The 18,515-nt window shown below is 31.3% G+C and overlaps 1 protein-coding gene across 1 annotated transcript in view; it reads left to right on the top strand.

The window, feature by feature from the left end:
• The first annotated feature begins 4,117 nt into the window (after positions 1-4,117).
• LOC139523628 (neural cell adhesion molecule 2-like) overlaps positions 4,118-18,515 on the top strand; it is a 58,715-nt gene continuing 44,317 nt past the window's right edge. The window contains exons 1-2 of the mRNA XM_071317793.1: positions 4,118-4,232; positions 5,520-5,810. Of these exons, the coding sequence (XP_071173894.1) occupies positions 4,169-4,232; positions 5,520-5,810 (355 nt within the window). The 5' untranslated portion in view covers positions 4,118-4,168. The remainder of the gene's footprint in view (positions 4,233-5,519; positions 5,811-18,515) is intronic.

Below are 18,515 nucleotides of genomic sequence, written 5' to 3'. Positions count from 1 at the left end.
AGTAATGCCCAGGTGAAAGCAAATACAACCACAATTCACAGTAGCACATAAATACAAGAATTAAAATTCTTCCTCATCGGAACAATCTGGTTTAATGGACAAAAAAAACATTGTACCAACTTAAACAAATAAAAACAATAACAAAAATAGTATCGATCAATATTTTCTGTACTAGTATGGCAATGCATAACTCATTAAGTCAATGCTTCCAATACACACGAATGATCAGTTCACTAAATGTAGGATATTTCAAAATATGCCCAATACATGTCGTGCCCTCCGCCGATGATGACACACCAATATCGCCGTCCCCATCCTGCCCACGATTGAATCTTATTTTAAAGTGCATTGCCATCACATTTCAAGAGTCGAGACAAAACTAAACACTCTAGATAAAATTAGAGACCATTTAGAAAAGATGGACAAACAACATTAGCTTGATCAGGAAATCAAAATAAAATTGAAAATTGAAATGAAAATGGAAATCGAAAAATACATAATAAGAAAATTGGAAGATGAACACATAGCACTTTAAAAGAGGGTAGATTATACCAGCAATGATTTTGAGTCGACAAAAACAGACACATGATTTTTTCGAAACAAAAATATAAAACGTTGCTGGAGGAGTTGCACTTATAACACATACACGTGACAGATATCATATTAAACATAATTTACGCACAATAATCATTTCAAAGTATTTCATTTGAAACTCGCATGACCCTCTTATGCATGTAAGCATCTTTTTGCCTATGTAACATTCAACATAGTAAATATACTTTGAAATAACTCACAGTTAACCAGCATCACGGAAAGAAAATCCACACTTAATACTAAGCAATTTATTAACCCCATCTTGATCTTAATAAGTCATGACTGACTTTGATTTATGAGTTTTGAACAGCGGTATACTACTGTTGCCTTTATTTCACGGAATACATAGAAATTTTATGTAGCCGGAAATCGTCTCTTTTGGCTATAGGAAAAGTAATCAGATGTGTATTTATACTTGTCATTTATAAAATCACTTTTCCAATTTAAAAACAAAACTCTGAATCATTTACAGTGTAAGGATAACTTCCTTATACTTCTCATTCAAGGGGGTGATATGATAAATTATTTGAAAAGGTTCAATTCGTATCTGATCTGAACTGAAGGTATCCTAATAACATTTTTAGATTTAAAAGAATTTTTGGAAAGTTTACTACAAAATCAAACTCTCATCCCAAGTAAAATGAAAATTCTAGTGGTTAGACATACGAACCGACATGAATGTCATTCAATGTTATCGGTGCCTTTGAAATTACCTAATTACACAATTTTATTCAATTACAATGTAGCATCACATTGAAATAGCTAAGTATCACATTGAAATAGCTAATGAATAAACAGGCTGATACCCAGTTGAAATTTATGCAAAATAAATTGAAATCCTTATTAGGTCTTCACGATCGGGTTGAGCGTGGCCAACTTTGAACATGTTAGAAAAATTCGTGGTGCGGTCGTGGCAAAATCAGGTCGTAGTAGAAGCGTAGTGAGAGCGCAGTAAGGTCGTGGTGAGATCGAAAAGGCCGCTGCACCATCATAGCGAAAGCGCGATTCCAGTCGGTGAGACTGCGTTACGATCTCACAGCAACTTTACTACGACCTCACTACAACCATCACGTTCTAATATCACACTGTTCAAGACCATAGTGCGATTTTAACACGCCCATGCCGTCCGCATCATGCTGTTCTTACCCCCGACTACGTTCATTCTACTATGATCATGCTCATTGTCATTTTCTTATAAAATTGAAAAAAGCTCTCCGGCTTTTGTTTGTCTGTATGTAATTGAGACCTCCTGTCCTTTATCTCTAACGGCTCAATCCTTTTTAACACATCTGTGTCATCCCTACTATCGTTTCATTTGATCCTGCTGGACCAGCAATAGGTTGTGATTTAGGTTCGATTAGTCGGTCCGAGTTATATATTCTGGATTATGATTCGTTACTATCAGATCGGCCTCTGCCTCTACCTCTACACTTACGTAGATTTTGGATGAATAACTGCGTTGTTTCCGAGAAACTCAACGTATGAATGAGATATAGAAGGAATGAAACAGTATTTATATGGAACAGATGTCGACATTATTGCTGGGAGCGTAGTGAGATCGATGTATGCACGTAGTATGATCATCGTATGGTCGGTGTAAGAGCGTGCTATAATCAAAGTAGGAGTGTGGTAAGATTGTGCTGCAATCCGATAAATCGTTGTATGGTCGTAGTGAGGACTGTTGAGCGTAGCAAAACCGTGATAATCATAGTGAGCTCGCAGAATAATCGTGTTGAGAACGTGGTATAATCGTCGCGGGATCGTTTAGAAGGGTAATTCGGGTTTCACACAGTGCCGATTATTGAAAAAAAATACATATAGCTACATGTATCATGCTTACGCTATTTAATGGGGAGATAAAAATATTTGATAAATCACTGATGCATTAATGACTTTATAGTAATCGCATCTATGATTAAATCGACATCTGATTTGTTTCTTTGAGATACTTATGATTCAATCAGCAACCTTTTCATCTACAATGTGTTTTGTATAGATAGTGATGTGCGCAGCACAGTACATTCTATTGATGAAGTACTATCTTCTTTATAATTAATTATATAGAAAGTGTTGTGCGCAGCACATAACATTAAAGTAAAGAATAAACATAGGATTTATTAAAAATTTCCAACACGATAAATTATGCAAATTCCATAATTAAAAAATATTTAAAGTTTAAATAATAGCCTGTTTAAAGGAATTAAAGGTGTAGAGAAAATCACTTCCCGCCGCTAATATCTTGAAGACAAGCACACGGACCCTTACTTTTTCTGTTTGTTTGGTTCCTTTTTATATACTTTCCATTATAACAATTTTTCGAAAGCTTGAAATTCAGAAACAGAGTATCAAGCATCCTTTATTAGACAATAGGAATAACAAGGTTTTGACATAACGTATGGCAAGCCGTTCTCGTCAAAACTATGTTTAAACCATATTTCGAAAAATTTACACACTGAGAATTACAACAAAGCACATTGAGATTTAAAAACTTCAAAACACGCACTGAGAATTTAAAATTATACAATGAGAATTAAAAATTAAACACCCCCTTGAATGAAAAGTATTTGCCGATATGGGTCTCGGGATGATACCCAGGCTGATATGGAAAAGGCCATGTATTAATCGCTTTATCATATACTTCCGACTATAGTTTTATGTAAGGCAAATAAACATATGCAATAACTAAAACAGTCAAAAACTGTATATAGAAGTTGAATTATGAATCAAATATATCATAATTGTCCAACAACAGCATTTCTTCCTCTATATATATTTATGGTAACATTTCCTAAAGAGGCATTTTGAAACATTGACAATTTGGAGTAGTTTTATGATCATTATTACTCCATGTTTGTTGTACTATAAAATGATTCATAATTGTCAATGGCATTTGCTAGCAAGTACTTAATTATCCCCACAAAAGTTACCGTAAATTTTGACGTCGTCATAAAAATATCTGACGTCACAATGGAAAAGTAAACAACCGATACCGGAAACACCGGAAGTAACTTGCACGAGAGGCACTATTATGGGTTTTGTGCACGTGATGCACCTGATATGGGTTATCAGATCGGCTGGGAAATTATGGCTTGTATACTTCCGCTCATTACACATATGCAAAAGCTATCATATCAATGCTTAGTATATGATAAATTACGCTTTGTTGTTTTAGTATTACTTGATGATAGCTTGTCTTTACATATCAAGGTTTTGACATAACGTATGGCAAGCCGTTCTCGTCAAAACTATGTTTAAACCATATTTCGAAAAATTTACACACTGAGAATTACAACAAAGCACACAGAGATTTAAAAACTTCAAAACACGCACTGAGAATTAAAAATTATACAATGAGAATTAAAAATTAAACACCCCCTTGAATGAAAAGTATAAGGAAGTTATCCTTACACTGTAAATGATTCGAGTTTTGTTTTTAAATTGGAAAAGTGATTTTATAAATGAGAAGTATAAACACACATCTGATTACTTTTCCTGTAGCCAAAAGAGACGATTTCCGGCTACATCAAATTTCTATGTTTTCCGTAAAAGTCAGTCATAACTTATTAAGATAACGATGGAGTTAATACACATTTGCTTAGTATTAAGCGTGGATTTTCTTTCCGTGATGGTGGTTAACGGTGAGTTATTTCAAAGTATATTTACTATGTTGAATGTAACAAAGGCAAAAAGATGCTTACATGCATGAGGGTCATGCGAGTTTCAAATCAAATACTTTGAAATGATTATTGTGCGTAAATTATGTTTATTATAAGATGATATCTATCGCGTGTATGTGTTATAAGTGCAACTCATCCAGCAACGTTTTATATTTTATTTTTGTTTCGAAAAAATCATGTGTCTGTTTTTGTCGACTCAAAATCATTGCTGGTATAATCTACCCTCTTTATAAGTGCTATGTGTTCATCTTCCAATTTTCTTATTTTGTATTTTCCCATTTCCATTTCCATTTTCAATTTTATTTTGATTTCCAGCTGATCAAGCTAATTTTATGATGTTGTGTGTCCATCATTTCTGAATGGTTTTCAATTTTATCTAGAGTGTTTAGGTTTGTCTCGACTCTTGAAATGTGATGGCAATGCACTTTAAAATAAGATTCAATAGTGGGCGGGATGGGGTGGCGATATTGGTGTGGTCATAATCGGCGGAGGGCACGACATGTATTGGGGCATATTTTGAAATATCCCACATTTAGTGAACTGATCATTGGTGTGTATTGGAAGCCTTGATTTAATGAGTTATGCATTGCCATACTAGTACAGAAAATATTGATCGATACTAGTTTTTTTGTTATTGTTTTTATTTGTTTACGTTGGTACAATGATTTTTTGTCCATTAAACCATATTGTTCTGATGAGGAAGAATTTTAATTCATTTTAATTCTTGTATTTATGTGCTACTGAGAATTTATTTGTATTTGCTTTCACCTGGGCATCACTTAAAATTATCACAAATTGAGTTCATATTTTATATAGGAAATTACAATAATCCATATTTTTTCGTAGCGTTTTTTTCCCCAGCTGTTTAAATTGTCTGCCATTACTGACGCATGTACAATCTAGGTCGAAATAAAACACAAAATATGGATTTCAGCCAGTATCTAAAAAAAATTGAGGAGATATCATTCAACGGATCCACATTTAATAGTTTAATTAATACACTTTTATGTTGCGTCTTTTTTGTTGTTGATAATACTACTATTTATGTTAACAGGATAGCGTATTTTATCCGAATACTATTTTACAAAAAAGTATATTTGACGATATCATATTATTACGTTGATAGGTATGGGGTTTTGAATGCATGTATCGCATTTCCTTTTTTAAAACAAATATTTAGTTTAAACTTGATTAAATGCCTTATCTGCAAGAATGCTTGATTTAAAAGTATCTTTCATTTATTTTCAGGTAAGCCAGATCCACCACAAAATATCAGAATACATGTTAATGGTAGTAAAGCTATAATATCTTGGAGAGTTCCTACCGATTTACAAGGGGCAACTCATTCTCGGATTTATATAAACACTTCAAGAGGAGGAGATATGTTATTAGATTCAAAAACTAAATATAAAGATATCAGCATAAAAAAAGCACCCACCTTTGAGATCGACAATCTAAACATGTGTTTAGAATACCATGTCAGAATACAAGTTTTAAGTCCAGCTTCAGAATTCACCACACGAACGTTTTGGATGACAAGTAAGGTTTTTTTTCCGTAACTTTACAGTAATTATGTTGTATATGTAACGGCACGATGCATCTTTTTATTTATTAATTTCATTTTGTGTTTTTTTGTTGTTGTTGTTTTCCTTTTTGTTTTTGTTTTTTGTTGTTGGGTTTGTTTGTTGTTGGGTTTTTTTTTTGTTTTTTTTTTGGGGGGGGGGGGGAGTCGGGGACACTGTTATAGGTTATAGACTGTGGCCAACAGTTCTATGAATCTATTATACGAACGTTCATTTACAATAATTTAGTTATTTTCATTTCACAATTTTAAGATTGTATACGGACTGATTAACTGATTAAATTCATTTTGTAGAAAATCAAACAATTGATTTCGTAGTAACATCTTACCAGTATTTTGTTTTCAAAACAGAATGTATACATATTTGCCGGTTATAGTCTGCTCTTATGAAACCAAACTGCAGTAGTAATAAAACAGCAGATAATGAATTAAAGAAATGGGCCATTTCGTGATACCGAAGGAAAACTTCGTGCAGAACATTATCACTTATTGTTTTATTAAATAAAACCAAAATCCACGGTTTTTAAAACTGTGATTTTCGATATAAAATTTCAATAATAGATTACTCACTAGTTTTCCATAATGTGCTAGTGTTTAGTCCAATATTTAACTCAAATGCTAAAATTATGAAGATTTCAGTAAATTAGCATGACTTAATTATGATGAAACCCGATAAATGTTCATTGTTTTGTCAAAAACAGTCAATATGTATGTAACAGAAATATTATACTTTCCAATAAATAGCTAAAAGTTTACATTTTCACAATTTTGTATACTGCTTGTTTTGGCGGCCAAAAAGGGTCTTACTGCACCTTCTACTGTATCTGATTTATGAGACCTGAATAAGTCTCTATCTAAGAGGTCCAAATGAAGCTGTTGTGTTACTCTCAAGAAAAATATATGAAGCCTTCTTATAATTTGCATGCCACAGGGTTTCACTTCAAACATGTTTTAAAAATATTCACTTAGGTTTGAAGTTTGTTTGGATATACTCAAAACCCTTAATTTCAGAAAATGGGTGAGGCGAGGCAATACAAAACTAAACGAAACATCTACAAAGTGAATTATAATTACAATGTTTGAATATGAAACGACACAGCTGTATTTTATAGTCTAAGAGAGTAATACATGGCCTTTTCCATATCAGCCTTGATATCATCCCGAGACCCCATATCAGCCCGAAACTGGGGAGAGGTGCTGATATGGGTCTCGGGATGATACCCAGGCTGATATGGAAAAGGCCATGTATTAATCGCTTTATCATATACTTCCGACAATAGTTTTATGTAAGGCAAATAAACATATGCAATAACTAAAACAGTCAAAAACTGTATAAAGAAGTTGAATTATGAATCAAATATATCATAATTGTCCAACAACAGCATTTCTTCCTCTATATATATTTATGGTAACATTTCCTAAGGAGGCATTTTGAAACATTGACAATTTGGAGTAGTTTTATGATCATTATTACTCCATGTTTGTTGTACTATAAAATGATTCATAATTGTCAATGGCTTTTGCTAGCAAGTACTTAATTATCCCCACAAAAGTTACCGTAAATTTTGACGTCGTCATAAAAATATCTGACGTCACAATGGAAAAGTAAACAACCGATACCGGAAACACCGGAAGTAACTTGCACGAGAGGCACTATTATGGGTTTTGTGCACGAGATGCACCTGATATGGGTTATCAGATCGGCTGGGAAATTATGGCTTGTATACTTCCGCTCATTACACATATGCAAAAGCTATCATATCAATGCTAAGTATATGATAAATTACGCTTTGTTGTTTTAGTATTACTTGATGATAGCTTGTCTTTACATAACAAGGTTTTGACATAACGTATGGCAAGCCGTTCTCGTCAAAACTATGTTTAAACCATATTTCGAAAAATTTACACACTGAGAATTACAACAAAGCACACTGAGATTTAAAAACTTTAAAACACGCACTGGGAATTAAAAATTATACAATGAGAATTAAAAATTAAACACTGAGAATTAAAAATTACACACTGAGAATTAAAAACTGAGAATTAAAAATTACACACTGATATTTCATAAAGACGCACTGAGATTACAAAAATGAAAGACACACACTAAGAATTGAAAATTACACACTGAGAATTGAAAATTACACACTGAGAATTGAAAATTACACACTGAGATTTCAAAAAGATACACTTAGAATAAATAAACTGAAAACACACACTGAGAATTTGAAATTACACACTGAGAATTTAAAATTACACATTGAGATTTGTGCGCACTTTTTATGAGCACATATCTAATTAGCATACTTAATTTGAATCTATTACAAGCTTAAAACAACTAGGGAACAGAACTCGTTAGTTTTTCGTTTTGGTTCCAAATTGTTTTTAAAAAAAACTTTAGAAATACAAGAACAAGAAAAATATCCACTTACTCTTATTACAAAAAACAAAATGAATAACCAAATGGTGAAAAACTTTATTAAAATTATAAGAAAACATTGGAACAATCACCAACTTGAAAAAACAAAGAATGCAGTGACATTTTTACTCAAGTGTCTATTATAGCATATAAACGTAACAAAAATATAAAAGATTACCTTGCGATATCAGGGTAACAGTTGGAAGACTTTTGAAAAGGGACCCATATTTAAACGGTTTTAAGTATAAAAAAAATCCCGATACTCTAGTAGTAATGATCTGAATTATAGGCAACAAACTTATGAATATGAGCGATCTTACGTTTTGAAATTTATAACGAATGTTGGTTGAAGGAATCGCATTTCATTATAATGACAAGAGTTCTTGAGATCAAGATATTAATCTGTTGAATTATTCATCTCATGAATATTCATTAGAAATTTGCATATTAATCTCAGTGTGTATTTTTGAAATCTCAGTGTGAAATTAACAATTCTCAGTGTGTGTTTTTCAATTTATTTGATCTCAGTGTGTCTTTTTTAAAATCCCAGTGTGTAATTTTGAATTCTCAGTATGTGTTTTTTTTATTTTTTTAAATGTCAGTGTGTATTTTAGATTTCTCAGTGTGTTATTTTAGGTTTTTAAATCTTAGTGTGTATTTTTTTTTTTTCTTTTTTTTGAGAAAAGTGTTTAAACATAGTTTTGACGAGAACGGCTTGCCATAATAACTTAATGATGTTTTGATATAACTCAATATGGAATAGTCATTTACTTAATGATATTTCGATATTACATGATATGGTTTCGTATTGACCTGATATAGTTTTGTCATTACTCCGTGTGGTTTCACCATTATTAAATGTAATTGTGTCATTAGGCAAGGTGGTTTTAACACTACATGATGAGTCATCTTTTGAAGAAGAATTTTAGTAAGAATCTAATTTGAGTTTCTTTAGTCTAGATTAGGAGTTCAAATTCGATTTATCTATAAGTTCTATTTTTTAATTTTTATCGCGGATCAAGGGCTTTTGCAGCGGGCTCAGGGGTAGGTAAACATGTATGCGTTTAAAAGATAAACAATGTTACAGCAAACATTGTATAAAACACAACAAAGAAATTGAATTAAAGTTATATGTGGTGTGATTGCCAACGAGATAATTATCCACCAGAGTTTAAATGCATTGGATGTAAGCAACCATAGACAACCGAAAAGCCTTCAACACACCGTATAGTCGGTAACAAAAGGCCACCACGTGAAATGTTAATGAATATAAACTAGAAAACTACCGGTCTAATTTATAAAAAAAACCAATCTACGTCCAAGGTCAGAAACCTGTAATTCAGTGGGTTTCGTTTGTTGATGTGTTACATATTTGCTTTTCGCTCATTTTTATGCCCCATTTATCGGCATTATCTTTTCTGGTCTGTGCGTCCGTCTGTTAATTCGTTTGTTTGTTCGGCTGTTCGTCTGTCTGTCCCGTTTCAGGTTAAAGTTTTGGTTAAAGTTTTAGTTAAAGTTTTTGGTCGAGGTAGTTTTTGATGAAGTTGTAGTCCGATCAACTTGAAATTTAGCACACATGTTCCCAATGATATGATCTCTTTCTAATTTCAATGCCAAACTAGAGATTTTATCCCATTTTCACGGTCCACTGAACATAGAAAATGATATTGCGGATGGGGCATCCGTGTACTTGGGACACATTCTTGTTTTGTACATAAGTTAGGCCGTTAATTTTCTCGTTTGAATTGTTTTACATTCCCATTTCGAGGCCTTTTATAGCTGACTATGCGGTATGGGCTTTGTTCATTGTTGAAGGCCGTACAGTGACCTATAATAGTTGTAAATTTCTGTGTCATTTGGTCTCTTGTGGAGAGTTGTCTCATCGGCAATCATACCACATCTTCTTTTTTTATATACGAAACACAAATATGACACACATGAATGATAAAACGACAACCATTGAACTACAGGCTCTGACTTGGTGAAGGCATGTGAAGAAATTACACGTGGCGAGGATTAACATGTATGTAAGCGCCAAACCCGAACCTGACCTCGGACTGTAGTGTAACAACAGGAAAATAAGGACAGTTTTGATTGCTTCAACGCAATGAATCAGCACGACTGGGAAATATAAATCCATCGGGATGATGTCGGGTGCTTCGGAAGGGTAAGCAAATTCTACTCAACGTTGGAACTCGTCGTGTTATTCATGAAAGTACAAACTCAGAGATTTGGTTTTATTTGATAGTTTACATTCAAGGAAAAGATGACGGGATTGTGGTTACAACAACTTGAACATTTCCGTCGACACCTGTGAAACAGATATTCTAAAAATTTGTTATTCAATTTGCGTGGTATATCAGAGACAGATAAAACAAAATGATATTCATACATGTTCAAAGACCATACACGCTAAAAAAAAAATCGGAGAATTCGTGTTTTATAGAATTGATGCTTTGACACTTAGTCCGATCCCGTTCCCCCATTTCCCTTTAACTGCAGTGCGAGTTGATTTAAAGTGACTCGTTTGTTGAAAATACAGTACAAGTCTTTTGATTTATGTCGAGTCGGTGATATTAATGTCGCGACAGTGCGATACAACAAGCTTATATTCCGTCGTCGGTATGTGGTTAAGGGTTGTCTCATTGGCAATCAATCATACCACATCAATTTTTTTTTCATACAAGTTTTTTTTTGCATTAAATATTACCGAATTAAACTATTGTGACATGATAAATTTCTACATGTCAAAACTCCATGAATTGTTCTTAAATCTGTGTAGGAGCTGAGACTACTATACCACTTATAGTAGTCTCAGGTAAGAGTTATTCTTTAAGATCAAGATAAAGCAGGGTTCTTTGGAATCTTTTACGAATTCATAAAAATACTGCTTCCATTTGAGATCTAAGGAAAACAAACAGCTGCACCACGAGCGCATGATACGCCCGTCGTCTTGTGTAGTTTATGAGATACGGAGCAACTTGTGACCCCCCTCCCCCACCTCTTTATTTTTTTTACAAAAAACTCAATAATTCTAAATTAACCTTCTGAATCATCACCAAAAAGTATACAAATCTTAAGATTAATATAACTTAGAAGTGTGTTTAGTTGAAAGCAATAATCATAAATTGTTTTTGAGATATGGCGTGACATGTGACCCCCCCCCCCCCCCCCCGCCCTTATTTTTATTTTACAAAAAAACACAACAACTCTAAAAATAAAAAATTGAATCATCACCAAAAGTATAGAGATCTTTAAATGAATATAACTAAGAAGTGTGTACAGTTTTAAGCGATAATCATACAAAGTTGAGATACGGCGCGACATGTGAAAAAAAACACATACCTCTTTTAGTTACAAAGTCCCGTAACTCAAAAAGTTTTGCTCTTATTTTCACCAAAAAGCATACAGATCGTTTGACTATGATCATTAGAAACAAATGCATACAGTTTCAGGGACTTTGGATAAGTTGTTCTCAATTACGGTGCGACATGTTTATGCCGGATAGACAGGTGGACGCGTGTTTTTACCACATCACAGAATGACAGGACCACATCAAATACTGTAGCTTACACATCATGTAGTGTAATTTCGTCAAATTTTGAAACATCATTACGTAATGTTAAAGCCATATAAAGAATTGGCAAATCATCTTTACGAAATAACAAAACCAAATCATGTAATGAAACAACTACATAACGTTAAGTCACGAACACGGTGTCTTCCTTCTTTCTTTATTTTTAAGTATTTATTTGATGAAAAAAGAAACATATTACAAATAAACAAGGTATTTTACCTTAAAAAATCAAAATTTGACGATGTTACACTACATGATGTGCAAGCTACAGTATTTGATGTGGTCCTGTCATTCTGAGATGTGGTAAAAACACGCGTCCACCTGTCTATCCGGCATAAACATGTGCTTGGACTTTTGATTTTGCCTTTTGATTTTTGATTTTCCTTTTTGAATTTTCCTCGGAGTTCAGTATTTTTGTGTTTTTACTTTTTCCTCCTATTCCCATTTTTTAAAAATACTATTCTATTCTTCTATTCCCACTAGCAAATAACAATAGATGTTTTGATAAATATTTTTTTTTTATAACAATCAGGGTTAATTAGAATTTCACCTAAGATTTACCTGTATTTTTTAAAGCATAACATATTTGGTATACTGTTTAAAATTAGGTAAAATACCTTGTTTAGTTGTAATATGTTTCTTTTTTCATCAAATAAATACTTAAAAATAAAGAAAAATTATGATAAATAGATTGGAGTTAGATTTTTTTTTAAACTTTTGAATTTGTACTTAAAAATAAAGAAAAATTATGATAAATAGATTGGAGTCAGATTTATTTTTAAATTTTTGAATTTGTAACTTTAAAAAATTGTCTGCTTTACTAAAAAATCATGATATAAATAATATTATAACCAAGTATAATCTTATATATATATATATCTTTAATCTCACAAACCAAATTACAGAAAGGTAAGACATAATTATACACATTTCAATACAATTACATAAATAAATAATGTACGAAAGTAGATAGAGGCATTCACAATTGTTCACCCAGAAAAGTTCAATTTGTTATTGATCTCCTTAATAAGTTTACATAGTTCGTTCAGTTCTGTACATTTTGGGGAATTCATTAAGTCATAAAACTTCAATGTGTTTATTCTATTTCTATTGTAAAATGCAGTATATTGTTTTCTACAATTATCGAAAGTTGAACAATTAAAAATGTAATGGTATTCATCACCAATGGAATCTGAATTACACAATACACATTTTCTGTTTTCTCTTTCTATGTTTTGCCATCTTCCAGTTTCTATTGGAGATTTCATGTTCAAAGTTCCAAATTTAAGAAATAAGGATATCTGCCGGTCATCCAAAATAAATATTTCTCAAACTCCAAAGTAACTTTAAATAAACGATAATTTAATACTTTTGGTGATTACTGTTGGCTTAAGATGTGGAATAAAAGTATACTTTAAAATATAATTACTTGGACCAATAATCAAAGATATAAAATAATGGGTGAAAACTGTTAACTTTACTTCATTATTTATTTTGTTTTAAAAAAAACCAGAATTCATACGGATGAAAAAATAACTTATTACCTGTTCTAATAAAAAAAAACACTGGTCAATTAACAGTTGATTAAAAAATGTTTGTACAGTATAATCCTTTGTTTGCACAATTTTTTCTTCTATTCCCACATGAAATGGTTTATACATGTTTGTTAGTTATAGTCGTTAATTTATGAAACTCAAAATGCTGTTGGACAAAAAACTTGCGCGAGATCTGACATAGTACAAATGTACCTTTTTTTCAGTCTGTAAGTTCGATTTAAAAATACCGATTGTGTTCGCACATATAACTACTAGGTCTTACATAAATAACTATTTTTTAATATGAGTCATAATCCAATTAAAATGGTTTTGCAATGAAAATTGGAAAAATAAATAAAAGTGCACCACTCCACTTGAATTAATACACATCATTTATATGGCGACTCAATGGTTTGGATAGATATAATAAATTATGATGAAGTAGTCTCCACTGGTCGTTTAGCAAGTAACGATCCAGCAATCATGTGTATTGTTCTAAAACGTTGTATAATTTTAAAAAATCACATTAATCATCTTGTAGTAGGCTTTCAAGAATTGTTTACATCGTAATCGTATTTCATTAAATCGCAATATACAAGGGAGGAGGAAAGAGACCAGCAAAAAGTCCCTTCGCCTTTTAAAATAAATTCGCTGTTAATATCAACTATGTCAGATATAGAGTGTGGCACCCCTAATTCATGCGCAATAACGTTATTATTGGAACTGTTTTCAAGGGTGATAACCATAAAACAAACATTACTAATTTTACATTTTTTCCTTTTTTTTATTCAATTAAATGTCAAATCAAAAGCTATATTTCATCTTTTAATTTTCTTCTTGTTTAGAATATATAGGAAAAATACAACAAATTAACATAGAAAACATATGTTGCTAACTGAAAGAAAAAGGTCTGTCAAAATATGAAATTTCATGAAAGAAAATGGGAAACGTTAAATTCTTTTAAATTAAGAGAAGGAACTAATAGAAATTTTTTTTTAAAAATAGAAAAAAACTTATGCTGTCTCACAAGCATATTTAATAAAGACTTGTATTTGGATTGGATACCATGGTAACATGTTAATTATATCATAAAATTTACAATTATTTCAAACAACATGAGGTTCCCATTGAAATATCTTTAAAAAAACACGAAAAACTTTCATATCCTTTCCTGTTTATAAAGGCATAAAAAGTTATCTTCGATACTTCTCTACATGACAGTAGAGTCTGTTAAAATGTTTAATTTCTAAAATTTATAAATTTAGCCTGTAATTTTAAAAGAATTAAAATAAATGTTCATTCAGATTTATATCATGCAGGATCTAATCAGTTCGGTCATTGATTTGTTAATCATTTTGTAACAACCTTATTTTTGATAACTATGGAAACTGAATAAACCTGGTAATGAATGTTATACTTTAGAATGCCTTTTTTTTTACTGTATTAAACTTCAATTTTTTCTCGTTTATTTTCGTTAAATCGTGTGTTTCCTTAATGTTGAGAAAAATTTTGTTTCCAATATGTAAGTATAAGTACACTTTATAATGCAATTTCTTGTATCACAGAAACGGTTACTGTTAATATACTTGTTGACGCGAAATATCATTATTCCAAATTCACGCTTTATTTAAGAAAACTGCAAAATATCTGATGGGCTAAAATGCCGCCGCTATTGACTATTTAGATATTTTTTGCAAAGGTACACACATGTACATGTAACACGATAAAATTGAATTGTGATATTGTATTTCATTACATATTATACCTGTTTTATCATGGAACCAATAATCTAAAAATATTTACTTTCATTCTAAATGGGAATCAGAAGTCGATTTCACAAAAAAATCGTACGACTAAGATTAATCGTAAATATACTGATTTTTCCATGACCTTAGACCAATCTTAGTCGTAAGTTTTTATTGTGAAACCAACCCAACGTTCACATGCAGACAATAGAAATAATTGTAGAATTTCACATGTTTTTCAAATTCATATTTCAAACATTTCTCTTCACATGCAGACATTAGAAGTTAGTTTTAGAATTAAACATGTTTTTCAAATTCATATTTCAAACATTTCTAAATTTTTGTGCCATAAGTGATAAACAAAATATTAATTAACATTATGAAGAAAAACCAAACACTATATGGATAAAAACGAAAAAAATTCTCTCCTTGCCTACCAAAACACGGCTTTGAATTATACATTTTATCTGACACATACGTTGTATAATACTTTAACACGGAGAAGTTCATAGAATTGGTTGATGGAGTTTTTATCTATTTTTATTTGTACATGCATTGTTTTATTTTTATTTTTTTAAGGTACCGCTATTTTGTTTATATAATTATCTAAGAGATTATATTCGGTATTTATCAATTAAACAAGGATACCTAGTATATTATAGTAGTTTAAAGGTGAGTAGGTACAAATCAATTATTCATTTCACTTGACAAAGATGAAACAAAAGGGCTTGTAATTTTTTTATTTTTTTTTATCTTTTATTTGTTTTTCAATAGTAAGGATTTAACATACATGTACCCCTACATTACCACCTGACAAGGGTATTAAGGGGTTACATATTCTAGAAAATAATTCAGTATACAATTTTTATCACTGACAAATTGATTTTTACAATTATAATATTTAAGGTTACATATAAGTTTTATTTGGTAATAATCTCTCGCTCTCTGACTTTCTCTCATACAATACAAATACTCTTTACTCATTTGTTATGCTACAATATGTATCTTGACTTACATTTAAAAAAAATATATTTATAAGACCAAAAAAATAATCAAAAGCTGAAGGATGAATTTTTTCTCATAATATATATAAAAATAAAAATAAAATTTCTCATTTAAGGCCAACTAAAATTAATAAGTAGATTTTCATCCAAATTTTTTTTTTTTAAAATGGGGCGGGTGGGAGGATTTTATTTTTTAAATTTTATTTCATAAGAAACCCTCTAGTGACGAGTTCTATACAGGGGTATAAACAAGTGTAAAATAAGCTAATATATCACGTATATATACATGTATGACTCATGTATCAGGAATCGTTCATAATTTTCAAACTCTTTAAAAATAAATATCTCTGATAGGCAACCACAATTGACTGTTTTACATGTAAATGCCACTTTAGAAACCTATCTATCATTGTTTTTTGTAAACATGGAGAAAATTAATGCTCACTTCAGTTGGACTATACCTACATCAAATTTATTTTGTTTTCTAACCGATGGTTTGAAGTTCCCATGAATTTAAGCAAACTTGTACAAATATATGCAATACAAGTATTATGAATACAGAATTAAATGAAAGGCACTGGCTACGGTTACATGGAAATGTAACAATAATAAAAATACTATTGTTATATTGGAGACTAATTACCGAAATGCAAAGTTGGGTGAGGAACCGATTAATTACGAATGTAACAATAATTACTGAGGCTACGGTTACATTACGTTATTGTTACATGAAAAACAGCAATGTACGCTAGATTTATTAAACTTAAATATGCTATAGTTGTGTTGCTTAATTCTTTCATATGTACTAAACAATACTTGTAATACTGATAAATATTAAATATTATTATTCAACAATCAAATGGTGTTTAACTTGAATAGTTTTACGTATTAATGTTTTTGATGTTCTTAAAGATACTACTCAAGATTAGGAGTGTCAAAGGCGAAACATATAGGTCAATAGTTTTTCTTTTTTAAAGTATTTAACTGCACACCTACTCCTATTACTGTCATTATACTTTGAACCAATTTTGTTTAGGGTGAAAAACTTTGGGATGCGTTTTAAACCGGCGAAACTTAAACAAAATCAAGACATAAATTTCATACAGCTATACAACTTGACCCAAATTGATACATCAAAAGCAAAGTTTGCTAACTGTAACTTAAATACTAAGAACTTCTGAATGTACACGTAACCGTGGAGGACGCAATTTCGTTCATAAAAAATGTGTCGGATTTTAAAAACCACTTACTTGATTTGTAGAAATTGTCATTGTAAAAAAAAAAAATTACAGTAAATAAATTGTATGTAATAAATGTCTGTATTGCAAATATAAAATAAATGTCTTCATTTTTTATTATCTAGTACATATTACTAGTCCCATCGTACATTGCTGTTTTTCATGTAACAATAACGCTATGTAACCGTAGCCTTAATAATTATTGTTACATTCGTAATTAAACAGATCCTTACCCAACCATGCATTCCGGCATTTAGTCTCCAATGTAACAATAATATTTTTATTATTGTTACATTTCCATGTAACCGTAGCCAGTGTCTAAATGAAAACTCCAACAATGTTGAAAGTAATAGGGTTGGTGCTAAAGCAAGATGCAAATACAATTATGATGTAAAACATGAACTGAACCAAAAAGAAGTTGTGGTTTAATTACTATATTGAGGGTATTGGGACAGAGGGTGTTTGCTGTTTGTCAACAAAAAACGATAGCCATGGATATTAAAATCTAACGAATTGCTATAATATTAATGTTTGTCGACCCTCGTTTTAGCTCAATATATGGTGGTAATCAATCTAACAAGTTCTTTCTGGTGTCAATTTCTGTAATCCTCACATGTTTTTTTGTACCAATGTGTTCCATGATTCCTTGGCTTTCGATATCATTGAATTCATAGTCCGAATTTCCTAGCACAAAGTCATTGTATAACTAAAAAAAACGGCTTTCTAATCATTTGTGACATACCGCGATTTGCGTTCTTGGACACAGCGCTCAACTCGTATAAACTCGGAATATGTCATGCCCTTCTTGTAATCTATCTCTATTCTCGGTACATGATGTTGACATCATAGAGCTGCAGAATATGTCGACTTAATCATTTTTGTTAGATAACTCGAAGAAATAAAAACCGAAATTTGAATCAGGAAGTTTTAAATGAAACAAAATTATCGATGTTTACCGATAACGGACATGAACAAAATCCGGAAATCGTAATTTTTCCTAAATAAAAAAAATCGGGGCGGGACGATTTCAGAGGGGCGGGCGGGGATGAAAATCTATCAATTAATTTTAATTGGCCTTATATGTCACAATAATTAATTAAATATTATATGTAAAGGAGAACAACATTTTTCACACACTTGGACT

Source organism: Mytilus edulis, chromosome 5, assembly GCF_963676685.1.
Source record: "Mytilus edulis chromosome 5, xbMytEdul2.2, whole genome shotgun sequence".
Classification (NCBI taxonomy): Eukaryota; Metazoa; Mollusca; class Bivalvia; order Mytilida; family Mytilidae; genus Mytilus; species Mytilus edulis.
This window is presented reverse-complemented; position numbering and strand designations above follow the sequence as displayed.